Raw genomic sequence first — 20,602 nt, forward strand, 5'->3', positions numbered from 1 at the left:
ACCCCCGTAAAGGGGTGGGGGTTGTTCCAAATTTCTCGCGCTCTCGTGGGGGTGCTTGGGGACACCAAACGGAGTACCTGACGCCACGGACGCCCATTCTCAGCAGTGGGGCACACCCTGGGGCCTAAGTGACCGTCCTTACGTCTAGGGGTGGATTCTAAGGGGATGAAGCTTTCGGTGGCGGATTTTTTTCGCAGGGATGCTTTGAGGACGTCCCTCTGAACGCATCCTGAGGTGCAGGACCCCATACCCTCACTGAAAGTGTGTGGTACGCGACCCATTTTTTTCATCCCAGCTGCCGTTTCTGCCCCGCGGCACTTTAGGCCCTTTTGACGCCACCCCCTGCGACCCGCGGTCCCACCGTTTGGGGTACGTGTGGACAACCCTTTCGACCACCACTGAGCGAAGTTTCACGGAAATCGGCCGGCTCATTCAGATTTGGCTCGGAAAACAAAAAGTGGTGCTTTAATTTTGTCCATCAGTGTATTTCAAAATAGCCAAATGTGAAAATGGGAACACCTTCACTGCAATTTGGATGGAAAGACTTCACGCCAAAATATGGCGAGACATTAAAGTCTCGCCAAGATTTGGTCAGACCTGATAGTCTCGCCAAAATTTGGTCAGACAAAAAAGTCTCGCCACAAAACGGAAGTCTGACCCCAAAATGGCGAGAGTTTTGTGCTAGGCCGTAACCGTCCGGCGCATTACGGCCTCTAGGTAGCGGTCAGACACAAAAGTCTCGCCATTTTGGGGTCAGACTTTTGTGTATGACCATGACCGTTTTGTGGCGAGACTTTTTTGTTTTATTCTGACCAAATTTTGGCGAGACTTTCAGGTCTGACCAAATCTTGGCGAGACTTTCAGGTCTGACCAAATCTTGGCGAGACTTTAATGTCTTGCCTCTGGAGTGGCGAGAAGTCTGACCTTTGGATTTGTAGTGTTGCAATGCGATTGGCCTGGAATTTTTTTTTAAGCAAATTTTTCATTCCTGTCCAGATGTGCTCAGAAGGCACACTGAAAATCTATGTGTGTACTCAGTACACATTTAAGTGACCTCTGTCGGCTTGGTCTCGACCACGCATGACCTGGTCGAGTGAGTGCCTCGGCCTCATGGAGACCTAACAACGTCGTGGTTTTTAGAATTACGGAGGTGTCCGTCGGATCAAGGCACGCTTCTCACTGTCTCTCTTCTTCCCCCTGGAGGAAAATTAAACTCTATGTTGTAGCCCTAACAAGCTTCTACACTGAAAATTTAAGTGTGTACTGGGTACACACACAGGTCATCTAAGTGTGTACTGAGTGAGTACACACAGAGCACTTCAGTGTGTACTGAGTACACAACGATTTTCAGTGTAGTCCATTTAAGAATAGTCGGTTCTGTGCTTTACGCACCATTGCGGCAGTACCAATTCACGCAACACGTTCGAAAATTTTAGACTGAAAGTATGACTTTTCAGCTGCAAGTCGGAGTGACTTTTGAGGCCTATCCATGTCTGAATTTTAACACTTCATGTTCTGATCAAGATGAGCCTGAAAACTAATAACGGGTTTGTGTAAATGTACTTCACTACCAGAAGTCTGTGAATTCCGATTTTTCATTTCAGTGTTCTAGCGGTAGTCACTTCTGCAATTTCTCATTCCTCTTCTACAAGTTACAAAACCTAATTAAAAGTCTGTGATTATATGGTTTAGTCTGAGTAATGTTTATTTTCTGGAAAGGAAATGAAGTGTAAAGGAAGCATCTGCTAAAGAGTCAGACTGCACGGGCTCATAACGATTTTACGGTGGTCGCGATGAAGCTGCTGACTTCTGCATTCGTGAGGTCGGTGGCGACGGAGCCTCCCCAGGACATGAGAGCGTACAGCAAGCCGCCCGCGAACGCCGCGCTGCCTGACTGACCCTGCAACATACATTGACAAAAGTTTTGTTGTTTGTTTGTTTTAACCATTTTCACAGAGAACAGTATAGTTCCCTTTCGGTCATCGTCATGTTTGAATTAAACAAAACACACATACATTAAAATTAAACAAGTTGCGGACACAGAGTAAAACAGAGAGTTAAAATAAGTCCTTATTACACCGAATGTACATTTTAAATGCCAAAATTCCTCCCTATCATAGTATTCTGCTCCCAACAGCCATTTTCTTAATTTTTATTAAAACTCTTCAGTGATTTTTAATTTTTTATTTCCTTTAGTAATTATACATTTTTGTGCATTACTCTTCCGGAGATCTTTTATGGAGATGTACCATGTGAATGTCCTTTTTTTTTCTAGGATTGTATTTATGTAAATCTTAATTTGTGTTATTTTTCAGAAATTTGAAGGCATAAACTGCTGATTGCATTATACAGACTGAAATTGTTGTCATTACCCCCCATTTCTTACAAAGTCCCCGAAAGCTCTGCTTCTTCCTACCTCGTCCACATTCCAGTAGCTTTATGGCTCTTTCCTGTTTCCTAAAATTTTTTGCCACTCTACCTTTATTTAGTTCCTCATCTGCCCAGAGTAGGTTAGTCTTAGAAACTCGCGGAACCTTTACATATTGCTCATTTTGGGCGCCAAACCCGATTAGGCCCGGTAAACAACGCCATTTCAACTTCCGACTTTTGTCTAAAAAGTTGCATTGTAGTGGGACTTGGGCGTAAGGAGGTTAGGGGCCCACACCGAGTACACCTGTCAAAATGCCATTCCTGCTGTGGAAAGATATTTTGAATAATCAAGGGGATATTCGTCATTGGGAACCGATGAAAGTGGACAACAGACGTGCATTTTGGAGTGACTTGCACTACCTTCATTCTGCTTCCAGAATGGCAGTAACCTGTCCGCTCCAGGGGCGTTTTTCCACCAAAGGGGGAAGCCAGAGACTCAAATCAACAAAATAATTGAACTCCTACTAGAAAGAAGTACTGGGCCTATGATAGGTATCTGGGATGCTTTGCGGACTTAAATAGACAACTGAGACCAGGACAAGAACAGTTCATCATTCAATGGAAGGGCAATTCCAGGATTTGTAGGGACTGTACACATCTGAGTCTGAGAGTGTTAAGTGCTCCAATCTATTAAAGAACCGAGCACGTGCTTCACTTGTCACTTTTAAATCCATTTTGAAATACAAGGTAGGTTTACGCCAGACCGCGTCTTGTCGTAACAGGCTTCGCGATGTCTCGCGGCCTGTTCCTCCAATCCGCGCCTGGCGTACCTACCTTGGCCTGTGGCGCTTAGGGTGTTTCAAAAAAATTTGATTTTTGAAAGGAGTCGGTTTTTAGTTTCATCTAGGTCCCAAATGACCTCACACCAAGTTTGAACGAAATCGGTTGACATTTACCCGGTGCACAGCGCGAGAAAACTATAGGTCTCGCTTGGGAGGTCCCCCACCTCCCCGCGTCTTTCCGCCGCGACTGTGGCGCCATCTGAGATCCGAACTCTCTGAAATTTGGTGGCGATGTTCCTTGGGGCTTCCCCTATCGGCCTGCGTGGTTCGGGCTCAGACTCTGCCTCACGTGACTGAGCGACAGGGCCTAAAGTGCATCAAATTGTTTTTTGAGGGGGACGGGGGGAAGGAGGTGGGTGGTGTGCAATTGGCATGTGGGTCCCTTCAACCGGTGCGCCAGCTAGAGATATACCTAGTCTGAACACTAAGCGGTTCACAAAGTCACAGTAAAAACAGGGAAAATATGGAAAACATGCTGGGACGCGCCTGGGAGGTACGCAATGTCGGTGACAAGTACCGTGGTTTGCCTACTTCCAGGCGCGTCCCCGCATGTTTTCCATATTTCCCTTGTTTTTACTGTGAATTTGTGAACGGCTAAGTGTTCAGACTAGGTATATCTCTAGCTGGCGCACCGGTTGAAGGGACCCACATGCCAATTGCACACCACCCACCTCCTTCCCCCCGTCCCCCTCAAAAAACAATTTGATGCACTTTAGGCCCTGTCGCTCAGTCACGTGAGGCAGAGTCTGAGCCCGAACCACGCAGGCCGATAGGGGAAGCCCCAAGGAACATCGCCACCAAATTTCAGAGAGTTCGGATCTCAGATGGCGCCACAGTCGCGGCGGAAAGACGCGGGGAGGTGGGGGACCTCCCAAGCGAGACCTATAGTTTCCTCGCGCTGTGCACCGGGTAAATGTCAACCGATTTCGTTCAAACTTGGTGTGAGGTCATTTGGGACCTAGATGAAACTAAAAACCGACTCCTTTCAAAAATCAAATTTTTTTGAAACACCCTAGTGGCGCTAGCCTGCCTTCGGCAGGCAATGCTTGCCCATCATCAGTTACTTCTGATTTGTTGCATGCTGGGGGGCTCCGCCCCCCAGACCCCCCTTCACTCTATATAGAGTTGCTTCATCTACAAATTACACGACCTTGACCCTTGTAACTTTTCAACTTGTCAGGTTGGGGGGCTCCACCCCCAAGACCCCCTTTCATCAAGACAGGAGAGATCTACCTGCAGAAAACTCGATTTTTCGCCACTTTTTAGGTGTTTTTCGGCTATTAAAACCGAACCAGTTGAGCTAGGAAAGTGAAATTTTGCGTGTGCCGAGCCAAGAACATACCTAATAACCCAGCAAAATCTCAGCCAGATCAGCCAAGCCGTTCAGGAGGAGTAGTGTACACACACAGACAAACAGACAGACAGACAGGAAAAGTTTTTCAACCCCACTGGAGTAACAGGCTTCGCTATCGCTCAGCCAATTATGAAAATTTCGGCCAGTAAAAAGACTTGTGAACAGGGTATTTAAACGAATCAGGTTTGCTTTGTTGACAGTAAAGCTTCAGCACTTTCGCAGCTGTTCTGTAGTCCTTGTCTGACACCGGAAGTGTCGAATTGCAAATTGTCTGGTGCGAGTACCCTTTATCCCCTAAGAGTCACCTTTCTATTAAACATACGGAAAAAAAGTAAATACTGTAATCAGTAAACATAGCTCTTAGCAAGGATGCTTCTCCTTCATTTGTTTGATCATGTTATACTTGGAGTAAGCATCCGAGCCAAACCTCTTAATCCACATAAACTCATCCACATATTCGAAGAGAAACTTGCATGCAGTTCATGACATTTTTGGTCCTGCAATGCTTCTTCAGTTTGTTCCAATGGCCTTCAATTAAGTTAGTGCACACGCCAGTGGGGCTCTTAAAATTTTTGCTGTGGTTCACAGTTTTGAGATTATAGCCAACCCTTCACTGTGGCAAAAAGGTACGGAAAATTCTGTTAATTTTTTTGCCAGGATTCTCCGTAGCCCTCTTATCAATATTCTCCGTAGGCTCTTACAGTATTCTCCGTAGGGCCGTACAGTATTCTCTGTAAGTCCGCACAGTCTTCTCCGTAGGACCTGGAAGACTGTTTAGTCCTACGGAGATCACTGTAAGGTCCTACGGAGAATACTGTGCTGTCCTACGGAAAATACTGTAAGAGCCTACGGAGAATATTGATAAGGGGGCTACGGAGAATTCCCACAAGCTGTTTACAGAATTTTCCGTAGCTTTTTGCCACAGTGTTGAGAGGCCATTGTATACACTGTAAGGTCGGGTTTAGTGGCCTGACTAAGTCAAGTTAGGGTCCCGTCCTGACTAAGGTGTTGGTGGCCTGACTAAGGCTCAGGGGTTAGTCAGGCCAGATTATAGCCGGCCGTTGATGAGGGTTTGACAGGTCCCGGTGGCTCGCTCCGGCGTTGCAAAAGAATCAGTGGAATCGGATTCGAACCTTGGCTTATAGTTCGGGGGCAGTGGTTGGTACCACTACGCTACGAAGCTCGCTGAGGAGAGAGCGATCCTGGAGCAATCTGTAGCCGGGCACTGCCGGCCGGCCGGGGTTCCCCCACCCAGGCATGCCGCCACGCTCCGCCACGCCGCCGTGAAGGTGCAGGTAGCCGAGGCCAGGCCCTCTGGCCTGACTAAGACCCTCGCCTTAGTCAGGCCAGACGCCCCCTTTTCCTTAGTCAGGCCACTACACTCTGGCAAAAAGTAACGGAAAATTCTGTAAACAGCTTGTGGTAATTCTCCGTAGCCCCCTTATCAATATTCTCTGTAGGCTCCTACAGCATTTTCCGTAGGACCGCACAGTATTCTCCGTAGGACCTTACAGTGATCTCCGTAGGACTATACAGTCTTCCAGGTCCTACGGAGAAGACTGTGTGGACTTACAGAGAATACTGTACGGCCCTACGGAGAATACTGTAAGAGCCTACGGAGAATATTGATAAGAGGGCTACGGAGAATCCTGGCAAAAAAATTAACAGAATTTTCCGTACCTTTTTGCCACAGTGTAACTCCGACCCAACAGTGTACGCCTTCCAGCAGTCGGTCCAATTAGTGGTGCCTGGCTTAAGATGACGTCGGATCTCAGGGATCATGGTGGCACTGTCACGCTTTTGAACGTATAGGATGGTACCTTGGCTGATCTATATACCAAGCACCCAAGTTGTTTTCACTCGTTTGCCTCTACTTTACTTCCTCTTCGCCACGAAACTCTCATCAATTTGTACGGTATGGCCCTCACCACCTAATGTCTGCTGTTCGCCGGAGTCAGGAGCTTCCAGAAGCAGATTGTCCGGAAGTAGCAGAAGTACTGTACCATGGTCACTTTCCTTAAATTAGTGATGTTCCGTGCAACCTTAACACTAGTGTGTGAGGCCCACAACCACAGAAGCCACATAGCAATACAAGCCTTAATTAAAGCACTTGTCAATATTGCAATCGTCGCGTCTAAATACCTTTTAAGTCCTTGTTTTTGTTCAGTGTTCTTTGGGTCCTGGAATCTAATAAGTTAAAGAAGAAGGCCCTCTGCCTAAAGCATTCCTTAGGACTCAGTTTACTAAATAAAGCGTAAACATTCTTAAGGGACCTCACTTCACCAAGCATGGTCATTTTAGTGGGGGATAGCCGCAGAGCTGTATTTGACGTTTTGACAGGTGTACACTGAATGGTCTCCGGACGTGGTACTGCCAATGGCGCTGGGGGCGCGGCGCCGACGCTCGGTTGTTCGTCAACATACCGCCCCCTAACCTTCCTACGCCCAAGTCCCACTAAAACGCAACTTTTTAGACGAAATTAGGAAGTTGGAATCGCGGCGTTTTCCGGGCCTAATCGGCTTCGGCACCCAAAATGAGCAATATGTTTAGGTTCCGCGAGTTTCTAGGACGAAAATCAATGATTCAGTAATACTTAACCTTATCACACCCAGATTCTGTAAGCAGCTTGTTTTAATTCCAAGGGGAAATGACTGTAAATTTCGGTTCAAAAATCTAATGGATTTCATTCGAATGACGATGAATTTTGGGCAAACACAACTGAATTTTTAGAAGAACTTCGATGAATTTACATGAATTTCACATATTTGGTGTACAAATTTTTGGCTGAGCGATAGCGAAGCCTGTTACTCCAGTGGGGTTGAAAAATTTTTCCTGTCTGTCTGTCTGTCTGCGTGTGTGTGTACACTACTCCTCCTGAACGGCTCGGCCGATCTGGCTGAGATTTTGCAGGCTTATTAGGTATGTTCTTGGCTCGGCACACGCAAAATTTCACCATCCTAGCTCAACTGGTTCAGTTTTTATAGCCGAAAAACACCTAAAAAACGGCGAAAAATCGAGTTTTCTGCAGGTAGATCACCTCTGCCTTGAAGAAAGGGGGTCTGGGGGGCGGAGCCCCCCAGCTTCGTCAAGTAAAAAAGTGACAAGGGTCAAGATCGTGTTATCTGTAGATGAAGCAACTCTATCTTGAATTAAGGGGGGTCTGGGGGGCGGAGCCCCCCAGCATGCAACACGTAAGAAGTAACCGACGATGGACAAGCCAATGCCTGCCGAAGGCAGGCTAGCGCCGCAGGCCAAGGTAGGTACGCCAGGCGCGGATTGGAGGAACAGGCCGCGAGACATCGCGAAGCCTGTTACGACAAGACGCGGTCTGGCGTAAACCTACCTTGTAGTGTAACCGTCGCTGTACTAATTTGACGAGAGTTATCTCCCCCTTGGGTAATTCTCCGTAGCCCCCCTTTCATTATTCTCCGCAGGACTATAAAACCTTTCAGGTCCTACGGAGAAGATGGTACCGCCCAATGGAGGATATACTGTAAGAGCCTGCGGAGAGTATTGATAAAAGGGCTACGGAGAATCTCAGCGAAAAACATTAACAGAATTTTCCGTACCTTTGTGCCAGTGAGGAGGGATATCTCAACGCATTACACTATACATGTATGTTAGGTTCACAGCGTTAGGAATCATAGTGGACAGACAGTTCCTATCGATTTCAGAGTAGAGTTTAGTTCATTTGACCAACGTTTGAAATAAAAACGTGCCCCTGAAACGTCCAAAGTATACAGGCACACCGACATCATTGCCAATTGCAATTTTCTGTTTTCAGTCACTGTGGAGCAAAGCTGCGTAAAATTCTGTTGACAGCTTGTGGTTCTCCGTACCCTCCTTGTCAATATTCTCCATAGGACCTTACAGTCTTCTCCGCAGGAGAACACAGCCCTCCAGGTCCTACGGAAAATACAGTAAGAGCCTACAAAGAATATTGATAAGAGAGCTGCAAAGAATCTTGGCAAAAAAAATTACCATCATTTTTCGTATCTTTGACACAAAGGTGCAGGTCTTGCCGCATCGTGTCTCTTACCATGTCGGGGGTTTTCGCCAGACAAATCAGTCCCGCTGGGATGGGCGTGAGGACCTTGGTGCTGCACTGGTCGCTCGCCATCACGGTCACGCTGTCAACCTCCAGGCGGGAGGTCTCGGTGGGTTCCGGAGGATTGCCCTGCGGCCGAAATGAGTGGACATTCAACACACTATAAAATGTTTATGTACAACTTTGAACGTGGTGATGTCAAATTTTAAACTTGTGTTCCGTCACCTTAACATTTAGTGTGAAGTGACGACAGGCTTCAAAACCGAATGGAAAATAACAAATTACTCCAGGACAGACCGGGGCCTTTCAATTCATGAATTGCAAGCTTGCAAGCTTTAAATGGGGGTTTCCCAAAATGATAATTAAAAAAGTGTACTTCGGAGATGCTCTAAAACGGGAGAATATAACAAGAACGGACACGGATGAAATATAAAAGCGTTAAAATTATGCCCTTGTAAGGCGTTAGCCACTTACGCCCCTGGATCGGCGTGAATCGTAGTGTCTTTTGGAAGGGCCTTTAAATTTTGCTTACAAGTCCTTTAGCACTCACGCCTTGGAAGGCGTAAAAGAGTGTTTATACCTTTGTTTTACCAGTGGAAGTCACAAACTACCCATTCTTGAGAAATGTACGCGATGCCTGGACCTTAGCCGCCGCGTACATTTCTCATAGAATGTGTCATTTCCGAAGGAGCTCATCCACTGCGTGTATTACTCATAGAATGTAGCATTTCTGACTCCCGTTTTCGATCCCCGAAGTACTTCATCGACTCGTCTCAACAAAGTAAGAAGAAAATGCCTTTCTTTCACCAGTGCACTTCAAAGCTAATGGTAAGTTTTCTTGCCAAAATTTGACAAGCTTGGCCCGGAAATACTCCTCAGCTCGCAAAAATTTGGCAAGCTTATGAAGATTGCCGACTAAAGCAAATTTTGGCATTGAAAACGGCTTGCCAAATTTGTGGCAAGCAAACTAACCACCTGCTTTGCTGTGATGTTTGGTGGGGTTTGTTACTCACGAAGAAGTACACGCCCCAGCCGGCCAGCGAGAGGGTGCTGCCCACAGCCGGCCTGCTGCCCGCCACACTAATGCTGCTGGCCAGCCCGTTCAAGGTCACGGGGGTGGCGAGCCGCAACACGGCCACGTCGAAGTAGTAGGAAATGCCTAAGGCGCCGTTCGTGCTACTGAAGGACGGGTGCTTGCGCAGCGCACTCACGCTGTGCTCCGTCCCGTTCTCGCCGGTGGCCCACAGCGTCGCCGTGCCAGAGTACACCTTCACGGTCGAGGCATCGTCGCTGCAAGAACATCATCTCGGTCGTTGGTGCGAGGAGAATCAGATACACTCTGAATATAGGGTGCCCAGAAACTAGGCGCCTTTATCGCCCGCCCCACTTTTTAGGGTGGCAAATGTCGCCCAGTTTCTGGGCACCTTTGTCGCGCAGTCTCGGGGTGGACTAACCATAAAGGAACCAGCCTTCGCCCATGGCTCAGCAGCGACTAAGGTGCCAAAGGTGCCCAGATTCTGGGCCCTGGAACTAGTCACCCTGGAAGTAGACACCTGTGCATGCTCTACCATGAGAGAAGGCCATAAAACCATTGGCCCTCTATAGTCGTCCCGAAAGTGATTCTTGCGACCGTTGCAATTACCCCCTCCACAGGGCCGGGGGGAGCGCGGGGGCTGCGGGTGGACTTTCAAGGTGGTGGGGACAGTTTTAAGGCGCTTGCCCCCCTGCCGGACTCCGGCGATGGCTAAAGGAACTTATTTTGTGTATTGACGGGGAGTCGTTTTTGCGAATACTCCGTGCCATTTTCGTTCAGGTAGTGTAGCCTTCTCCCGAGAGATGGCACTACAGTCAGGTACTTCCAAAAAATAAAAGGGTCCTAGTTCTGGGTGGAAATCCCTATACCTGCCGTGCATTCTGGCCGGTGACGGACAGCGCGGTGCGTTTTGGCAGTGTCGATGGCCAGACAGTGCGGCGACAGTGCGGCGCGGCCGGTGCAGCCCGGGCCGCTCGAACAGATGTCATTGTCCGTCTCTGTCTCACCCGCGCAGTGCAAGCGAGACGGCCGAGGCGGGGCATGGAGGGGGAAGCAGTGGCCGACTGGCGAGGCGCGCGGCTCACTGTGGAGTCCGATGCGCTCCAGTTTCCAAATTTAAAATTTGAATGTTGCAACTGAGTGGTGGCGGTTGGGTACCAACAATTTCCTTTTTCTTTTACGATCATTTTGACACCAGTTCAACATCGATTTGAAATCGGGGATAAAATTTCTTCTACGGCCTTCAGCTCCTCTTATCAGACTCTGAGGATGAAACGTGTCACCCCTTTCCCTTCGCGTCGTCCTTCTCGCCAAATTGTGGCCAGCGCGACGCGTTCAAGTCGCGAGGGACTCGTTGGTGGACTGGCTGGATCGGAGTCCGAGCAGGCCCGGCACCTCAGCCGGCGCGCTCCAGGTCAGCGTCTGCAGCTCCGGCTTACCGCGGGGGGAGAGGGGGAGGGGGAAGGCGGCGAAGACAATGCCCGGCTGCAGGCGAGCTGTCTGTCATAAATGTGTCGCGCCGCACCGGCCGGCCTGCACCGAGTTCGGATACCTGCCACCGCGCCACTGTCCAGAGCCCCGCCAAACGACCGCCAACTTCAAAATGGGTTGAAGGGGGGGAAAAACAGTGCTTTACTTGTGCAACTCACCCTCAAAAAGTATCAATGATAGAACAAATCTGAAGGTAGATTTGTGTAGGGGAAAGACGTGCGCATTCAGTGTGACCCCTTGGGGAATGAAATTCCGAGATCATGTCTCTCAAATCTGGAGTACAACTTTGAACCAATTTTGGCCCAACTTTGACCACCTATTTGGACTACAAGGAGTGTAGGCACGAACCTCGGAGGGGTCACACTGAATAGGCGCTCATTTTTACTGCACGAATATGTAATTGGTTTTGATCCACGTATCGTACTTTTGACGGGTGAGCTGCACGAAGTTTGGACATTTCAGGGTTCAATAACTTTGTTCAAATTTGAACTAGCGTCATAAAAATTTGAGAGGGGCATCATAACTGTGTTCCCAACATGTGTTCCAAATTTGAGCCTAATCCGTTAACTTAAATTTAGGGGGGCAATCGCCTTAACGGGCGCAAGAATGAAGACCTTTGGCTGCTGGGTCGACCAAAGTCTAGGGCAAATTTCTTAGCAGATGATACCGTTGTTAAAGCTAAAGCTGCAATTGCAATGAAGGTGTCAGCTTGATTTTACTCTTGAGATGGTTGGGGCGGGGCCATGCGTGCGTGAGTGACTTAGTGAAGCCGGCGCGGGCCGGAAAGGGCATTGTGGGGGGGGGGGGCGCACTCTCCACCGCGGCAGGGTGGGGCAGATGCACCCGGGTTAGGGTGTTTCAAAAAAATTTGATTTTTGAAAGGAGTCGGTTTTTAGTTTCATCTAGGTCCCAAATGACCTCACACCAAGTTTGAACGAAATCGGTTGACATTTACCCGGTGCACAGCGCGAGGAAACTATAGGTCTCGCTTGGGAGGTCCCCCACCTCCCCGCGTCTTTCCGCCGCGACTGTGGCGCCATCTGAGATCCGAACTCTCTGAAATTTGGTGGCGATGTTCCTTGGGGCTTCCCCTATCGGCCTGCGTGGTTCGGGCTCAGACTCTGCCTCACGTGACTGAGCGACAGGGCCTAAAGTGCATCAAATTGTTTTTTGAGGGGGACGGGGGGAAGGAGGTGGGTGGTGTGCAATTGGCATGTGGGTCCCTTCAACCGGTGCGCCAGCTAGAGATATACCTAGTCTGAACACTAAGCGGTTCACAAAGTCACAGTAAAAACAGGGAAAATATGGAAAACATGCTGGGACGCGCCTGGGAGGTACGCAATGTCGGTGACAAGTACCGTGGTTTGCCTACTTCCAGGCGCGTCCCCGCATGTTTTCCATATTTCCCTTGTTTTTACTGTGAATTGGTGAACGGCTAAGTGTTCAGACTAGGTATATCTCTAGCTGGCGCACCGGTTGAAGGGACCCACATGCCAATTGCACACCACCCACCTCCTTCCCCCCGTCCCCCTCAAAAAACAATTTGATGCACTTTAGGCCCTGTCGCTCAGTCACGTGAGGCAGAGTCTGAGCCCGAACCACGCAGGCCGATAGGGGAAGCCCCAAGGAACATCGCCACCAAATTTCAGAGAGTTCGGATCTCAGATGGCGCCACAGTCGCGGCGGAAAGACGCGGGGAGGTGGGGGACCTCCCAAGCGAGACCTATAGTTTTCTCGCGCTGTGCACCGGGTAAATGTCAACCGATTTCGTTCAAACTTGGTGTGAGGTCATTTGGGACCTAGATGAACCTAAAAACCGACTCCTTTCAAAAATCAAATTTTTTTGAAACACCCTAACCCGGGTGTTCAACTATTTGTTGTTTTATGTCAAGAGTGTCAAAACCACCTTCATCCTCGTCCAGCACTTCATGCAGGGTAGGAAACATTTCAATATTGTTGCCTTTTACCTTTCTGGTACCTTCCCTTGGAACCCAATAATTTTATCTTTGAGAGTCAGAATTGTTGTGTTGCGCCCCTGCAGTCCAGTTTGGGGTCGCGACCCCGGGGTTGGGAACCACTGCCCTAGGATGCACCGGCCCAGCGGACACGACACGGAACGGCACGGCCTACACGGGACGCCGAAGCTAAATGCTGGCTGATGGCTGTTTCAACGATTTCGCACACCCGACCCGCCCAAACATGTCGCCGCACGGGCCCTGGGCAAACGTGATCCATGACTAACCGGGTGCACTGTTAAAAATCCACTGTAATATTACAACACAATCACCTACAGTAATGCTGTTTAATAACAACCGTATTGTTTTGTATCTGAACGGGAAACCCATCCAGAAACAGCACTTTCGTTTCATAACAAATTCCTTGTCAAGTAACAATAATGTAATCGTGATTCAAAACAGTTGTGTTGTCGTTGAACAGGTTTCATGTTTAGAAACAGCCTTTCGCAATCTTAAAACATATATTGTTGTCAGTTTACAAAAGTCTTGTTTAATAACAGCACGATGAAATCAACACAAATGTTGGGAAGACATCGTCGAAGACACCAAAGAAGTATTGTTTTATTACAATCGAACTGTCAGAAAACAGCACCGAGGGCTACAACATGCTTGTAATAAAACAAGTCGTGTTGCTATCAAACTTAACAGCATAAGTGCTGTTAATTTACAGCACTATTTTTAACAGTGTGTGCCGCTGCCGTCATAAGGTTACCATGGGAACAAGGCTAGCCAAACAGACCAGCCCGCCCAGCCAGCCTAAGCCGTGCTTTTCATTTCTAAATTTCTAATGGCGAACTTGGAATCGAACCCTATAATTTTACTTCCATCGCTTGACCTTGAGATATGGCTTCAGAACCGACTAAACCAGGCAGAAGAAGATAGGTCCTACTATGAGACTCTTCTCGAGTTCGTAAGGAGTCCAAAACGGAGGTGCCCAAAGGTGCCCAGAAACTGGGCGACATTTGGCACCCTAAAAAGTGGGGCGGGCGACAAAGGCACCCAGTTTCTGGGCACTCCATATTTACAGTGTACTGAAGAATGTCAGCAAACACTGCGAGATATAAAGTAAAGAAGTTGTGGGTAATGTGGACCACTTTTCGAGGTTATTTTAGAATTACTATAAACTGAAAGGTGCTGCGGTCTTGCCAATTTAAATATATTATCTACCATCCTTCCGGCGTGTTTTGGCCCAAACGGCATGTTATTAGCCTGCTTCTTTGCAGAGTAACAGCTGTGCAAAGAATGGTCCGTATTACACCCTAGTGAGGGGTAATATGGACTCCTCCCCCCCCCCCTAGAATTTTTCAGCTATACAGGGTCATGCGGGTTTACAATTGGCTCCAAAGTTTATCGTTAAAAGTCCTAAAACGCCAAAAAATACGTTTCTTAAAATTTGCTGTAAATCGAGCTAATATCTCACTGTGAGTCTTGGTGCACCGTCTTATTGGCATTATTTGAGCCACTACATGCAAGTTCGGTTGTTAGAGCCTGAAAATGTTTTCGAGGCCTCCGCTGGGCGGCAGCACCGATTGCAGAGAAGAATGTCGAGGCTGGTCCACATTACCCACTGTGGTCCAAATTACCCGCGTTTACGGTACGGAACGTGTTCGGTCAATAATTTGCGTCGACCGACGGTACCAGCCTTACTACACTCTAAATGTTTATGTACAATTTTGTACGTGGTGATGCATAATTTTAAACTTGTGTTCCGTCATGCATGAAATTTGCATAAATTTATGCATTTTCACGCATAATATTCTGCAAATTCCCCGCATGCACAAAATCGTGCAAGTGGCACGTACAAAATTCTACATAAACATTTAGTGTATAAGGAACATCTGTTCTTTTCTTCCGTACCCGACTACATGAGTTTATACAGAACAAGCACGGACGCTCCATGCCTTTTTCCATACCATATTCGTCTCCATGTTTTCTGTACAGACGTACGGATTCTTTCTTACAGTGAAGTCAGCAGTGTTCCCTCAGTTTACTCTAATAGGGTTGTCCACTCATTACGTTCCCCTAGGAGGGACGCGGGACGAGGACACTTGGTTGTCGGTCAAAGTTCCTAAACCTTTGTTCCCACTGGACAATTTTCCCAATAATATTTTGCCCACTTTGGTGTTTTCAAAACCTGTCGTACCAATATTTAATTATCCCACGGATAAAATTTTCCCACCGACAAAATTTTCCCAATGACCAAGGTTTCCAGATTTATTGGCTGGGGGGGATAAAGCAATCGGACAAGGAAAGGAGCAAGGATCTTAAGCTGGAAATGATAGCCCAGAGTCCTCAGGTAGTCCAGCGGCGTGCCGCTCTGCCTCTACGTCTCGAAGGCAGAGACGACGGTCCTGATGCGATCCTGGAGGTCGCGCCACTTCTTCTGGGGAGCCTTCTTTACTTTTCTTCCCATTCGAAGCTCCAGGAGGACCGTTTCAGTGTCCCCCTGCTCCTTCTGGAACTGTCCGAGGCGAAAGGAGATTCTGGAACCGTCCTAGCCAGATTTCGGAACTCATCTGTTTTACTAAGGTCGTGAAGGCGTCACGTGAAGGTTGTCACTGCTGTCGCTGAGCTCTCGCCTTTCCTCGTGCAGTTCGATTACGTGCGTCCCTTCTTAGCGCCCTTGCGGTAGTACATATGCCCCTTGTATAGCAACTTTTTCCCCCCTCGCCGAGATACAATAACTTCGGCCCGGTCGTCCATTGCCGCCATGGCCCACCGCGCCCCAGCAAACAACAATCAGCACAGTGGCATAGTAGTCAGAACTGCCAACTGTGTGTCAATTCCACTGGCGGGAAAAATTCCCAGTGGGAAATATGGATTGGCAAAATGGGGAAATACTGCAGTAGCAAAACGGTCTGTGGAAATAAAATTTTTGGAATTTAGAAATGGGGAAAATGGGCCCCAACGCCTTCAACCTGTTAAGTGCACAGTTCCACGGCACATTTGGAAATGAAGAAAAGCTGATAAGTCACAGAATCATGGTGGGCAGCACCAACATCCCTGCAGTGCAGAGTGGTACAGATCTTTAAAGGATGGTCCACAATGCAGGGATGCTGTTGGACCATGAGAGAAGGACGCCCTGGAGTCCCAGCTTTTTCGGGCCGGGACGCCGCCTGGCCGAGGTTTGCACCACTTTGCGGCTAAACGGCTCATCGCACAACATTTCTGACTAGCTCAGAAGATTCAGGAAGGTTTTACGTGCCCCGGCGTCGTTACATTTTGATTTGGTCAACCGGGGACCGAACGCGGCGAGCCTGAAGGGCGGCAGTGTGGCGCGGCCGAGGGTCCGCAGCGGCTGGCTGCCTGGCCGCCGGCTATAGCTATACCCCCACCCTACCGCTTGGTGAATATTTCGTGCCTTTTAAAAAGAAATAACGGTGAAAACGACACGTTGTCTTCGTCTAAGCGTGTAATATCACACCTAACACAAGTTTGAACCAAGAAATCGGTGTCTACTGGCCTGTAGCGGTAGGGTGGGGGTAGCCGGCGGCCAGCCATCAGGCAGCCAGCCGCTGCGGACCCTCGGCCGCGCCACACTGCCGCCCTCCAGGCTCGCCGCGTTCGGTCCCTGGTTGACCAAATCCAAATGTAACGACGCCGGGGCACGTAAAAAACCTTCCTGAATCTTCTGAGCAAGTCAGAAATGTTGTGCGATGAGCCGTTTAGCCGCAAAGTGGTGCAAACCTCGGCCAGGCGGCGTCCCGGCCCGAAAAAGCTGGGACTCCAGGGCGCCCTTCTTTCATGGTTGGACTACGAGATGCTGACGAACTAGACAGGAAAGCATTTCTGAAAAACGCTCTCTAAATCGAAGCGAGCGGCGTTTCGCGCTACAAATTGGTAACCGGCGGTTTTAAACTGATTTGACCCCGCTGAACGCGAATCGCCCGCTTTTTTCTGGTTATCACTCCCGAGATTTATCAGTGGTTTGATTTTTTCAGCTCTTAATGAAATTGCAACTTCAGAAACTGAAGAAAACCCCTAGCATGTTGATAATATCATTACTACCTCAGAAACTGAGCAAGCTGCATCACACACAGGTATGTAAAAATGTTTAAGTAATTTTTTCCTTTGTGTATGTAATAATGTGATTTTTTTTAAATTTTAAGTAACGAGAACTTGGATAGACGACTAGTGGCAAAACCAGACGTGTTTTTGCCTGGAGTCAGGGCTTGGCTTGGCTCGTATGACAAACTCATTAAGTCCAAATCAGAAAATGGAGTAGCGTCTCCTCTCTTTGATATGAGGGAGGGTTTGAGAACAGGGAAATATATAAAGAAACAACCTTCCCGTCGTGCCGGACCACACTTAAGATGAAGCGTGAAGTTCGCTCAAAACGCTTAGAGCGCCAGGGAAGCGACACGAAACGCTCCATCTCCGTGGCGGAGCCCGTGTCGCTTCTCTAGCTCTTTGTTGGGCGAGGCATTTTCGACTGGGTTCTCAAACTTGCAAGTGTGAGACACGAGTATTCCCTTTTCAAACATGAGAGTCGTGGCCTTGAACCGTAGGAAATCATAGGTTTTCAACAGAATCCAGGTGTGGAGCAAATTTGGTCCCACGAGGATCTACAACATATTTGGTCCAATGGGGACAAAATGTCCCACACTAACCGGACTGTCACACGTTTGAATTAGCAGTGCGTATTTCAGTCGCTTTGTGTTAACTTTGTTTTTCAGCAAGGTCATGTCGGCACCCATGGTGCTGTTCTGTTCTTTCTTCCATTCAAACTGAGTTACTCACAGAACGCAGGCAGCTGCCGTGACAACATGCGTGGTGGACAGCAGGGCACCGCCGCAAAGACGAAGGCTGGTGGAACCGGATATTGCAGCTTTGACTTGAACCTAAGAAATAAAATTATATCCATCTGTCGGACTTGCAATCGTCGTAGGCCAGTTTGGAAATGGGGCATATTCGGTATGTCAAATGTGGAAAAATGATTTTTTTTTTCAAATCTCCAACTTGAAGCTATCACGTGACAGACCATAACGGTTTTGCCGATTAGGGAACGAATTTTACGGTACAGAACATTTTGTTTTGGCCGACACCGTTTAAAGATATATGCTTGGGTACCTTCAAAGAGTATGACCCATGAGTGTCTCCAAAAGTCTACCGAGAACATAATCATACCTTTCTGGCCCGCCCTTCTTTTCCTAAATTAAGAGGACTGCTGCAGGTGCATCTGTTCACGTGAGCGGAAGGAGGGTTTCAGCTGGCACGGCGTGCAAGGGTATTTTTCGAATCGGGGTAACAGATACACCTGGTCCTGACGTTACCAGCCGCTTCTACAATCCTGCCAATGGCAGGATCAGGATGTTAAAAAAAAGGGGGTCGACCGACTGAGAATTTTTTTTGCAGTTTACACTGTGCTAAAATGGTACGGAAAATTCTAATTCTCCGTACCTTTTAGCCACAGTGTACGATTGGACTGGCCAAGACGTTGGTCTGGCAAATTCGTGTAAGTTTTTGCCTTCGCTGAAAACCTATCGGCGTGACTTCGTGCCGCTGCAGGGGCGTGACTTAAGTGCCACGCCAAAAAACGGCATGACAGAAAAGTCATTCAAAAATCTGCGTGACTCAGAAATTTACGCCAAATTTTGGTGTGAATTTCCGGTCCTGCCGGTGTTTGGCGTGACTTTTCTCATAAGACGCAATGACGCGATAATCCGTCAATTTACCACATCATTTCATAGGTTCACGACGCAATGGAGTGTTCAAGTCGTCGCCGATCGAAGATCGAAGAACAAGAAGAAGAGCAAAGCTAAAGCTGGAACTGGCCTCAGGAACTTAACCTCCCAGACTTCTATGAGTGGACTATTTCTGTGGCGTATCTCCTTCAGGAAATAAAAATATTTGTCGACATTTCTCGTTGGAACCGGGTTTGATACCTACTCCGTTTCTTCCCGGCTTCCGGTTTTGTTCTTCTGTTAGTTCTTCGATCGGCGACGACTAGAATGCTCTATTCGCAAGACTACGAAGCAGCTCATACTTCAAGGAATTCTTTCTTATTTTAATGAAGGAAACCTTGTAACTTCACGAAATGTTCCCTCCCCAAATATTTCTCGAATGGAATTTTTTTAACAGTGTGCCGTTAAGTGACTGTCCGATGGCTGTCGACCCGAGGATAGTCACTTATTTTCGCAAGGCGACACACAACATTTTACTTACCATAAAATGAGCCTGTGACGCAGGAGTTTCTGCTGCTTCTACAACCACATTCCCTGTCAAAAATTTTAAAATATCACAAGACAATTTAAGAACTTACCAAATAGCTTTAGACATTTTCGTTATAAGTTACCAAACGATTTCGAGTCCTTGGCGGAAACGTTCTAATGCGTTACCAAATGAAGACAAATTCAATCACAACCCCTCAAAGGGACTGCGGAAGCAGTTTTGAATATAATCCAAGCGCTAAATTGTTCATAGATTTGGACAAATATGTCCGTAACAAGGGTCCCCAGAAGGTCCATTAAGAAGTCTGTAGAAAATGAAACGAGTACGTTCATAAGCCATAGACCTTTTTTTTACAAGGTCTGGTGGCAAAATGACATGTCCTACCGATACACAAATTTGTGAACAACTATACTAGTATTGCGAAAAAGCCACGGACAATTCTTTGGACATTTGGTAATGCCTAAAAACGTTTCCACCTAAGTTCTAATATTGTCCCAAGAATTTGTCCATAAGAATTTAAGCGTCCAATTACGAACATAATGGTGGGTGCATAAGAAGTCATTAATCCCATCTAATTTTGTCTCGTGAATGTGTAGTCACGGAGAGTCGTTATGATGACATGAACACAGAATCATTGGACTCTCGACCCAATACGAATGAGTACCTGTCAGCGCAGTGAGAACGAGGACGATGTACACGAACGCCATGGTGCCTGGTGGGGCTCAATGAAACGGCTACTTGCAGCGGACGTATATAACGACAGACCCAGAGGCTCGTATGAAGGAAATATTAACGACCGTGACTGTCATGACTCTGCTGCAGCAGATAGGGGCCTAGTTGGATTTTGGACGCCGACCCGGCGTGAAGGCCCGAGTATCGTGCTGTCGAGTCGTGGCGGTGAGGGAACATCGTGACGACGACCTACTGCGAACGCCTTGCCGTGAAAAGAGAAGTTCACAAAAAAAAAAAAACTGTCCTGCAAAAAGGGATCATAAAAACAACGTTAATAATATGAAAACGGTTGTACTCCAGTACAACTATACTGGATTACTGCAATAATTCTATTTACACATTAAATATCTACTCAACAAATCGAAATACGCCCACATTGTATGCTCTAACTGGAGCGTGCCTGAAAGCACGCTCTAGCTAGCGCATGCCTGCCAAGCACGCACTTAGTGCATACATGCTATGTACACGCTTCCTGAAGCATGCATCTAGTGCATAAGGAATAGGGAGTTGCCCAGAGCGTGCCTGCAGGCATGCTCCAGTGCTCGC

At 47.8% G+C, this 20,602-nt stretch overlaps 1 protein-coding gene across 1 annotated transcript; it reads right to left on the reverse strand.

Annotated features, from left to right (window-relative positions):
• Nucleotides 1–1,679: 1,679 nt before the first annotated feature.
• Nucleotides 1,680–20,141, reverse strand: LOC117648323 (trypsin delta-like). Its single transcript, XM_034390790.1, has 6 exons — nucleotides 19,989–20,141; nucleotides 19,319–19,371; nucleotides 17,894–17,994; nucleotides 9,628–9,904; nucleotides 8,606–8,743; nucleotides 1,680–1,900 (listed from the first exon to the last, which is right to left on the reverse strand). The coding sequence occupies exons 1-6, from the start codon at nucleotides 20,029–20,031 to the stop codon at nucleotides 1,769–1,771; spliced, it is 744 nt and encodes a 247-aa protein (XP_034246681.1). The 5' UTR covers nucleotides 20,032–20,141; the 3' UTR covers nucleotides 1,680–1,768.
• Nucleotides 20,142–20,602: the final 461 nt, after the last annotated feature.

Source organism: Thrips palmi, unplaced genomic scaffold (assembly GCF_012932325.1).
Source record: "Thrips palmi isolate BJ-2018 unplaced genomic scaffold, TpBJ-2018v1 HiC_scaffold_3, whole genome shotgun sequence".
Classification (NCBI taxonomy): domain Eukaryota; kingdom Metazoa; phylum Arthropoda; class Insecta; order Thysanoptera; family Thripidae; genus Thrips; species Thrips palmi.

Excerpts from the sequence above, each read along its gene's own strand:
- LOC117648323 (XM_034390790.1), bottom strand. The coding sequence starts at position 20,031 with ATGGCGTTCGTGTACATCGTCCTCGTTCTCACTGCGCTGACAG. Across the intron at positions 9,905-17,893 it reads ACGGCAGCTGCCTGCGTTCT|CGACGATGCCTCGACCGTGA; the intron begins GTGAGTAACTCA and ends ATGTTCTTGCAG. Across the intron at positions 8,744-9,627 it reads GCTGGGGCGTGTACTTCTTC|GGCAATCCTCCGGAACCCAC; the intron begins GTGAGTAACAAA and ends TTTCGGCCGCAG.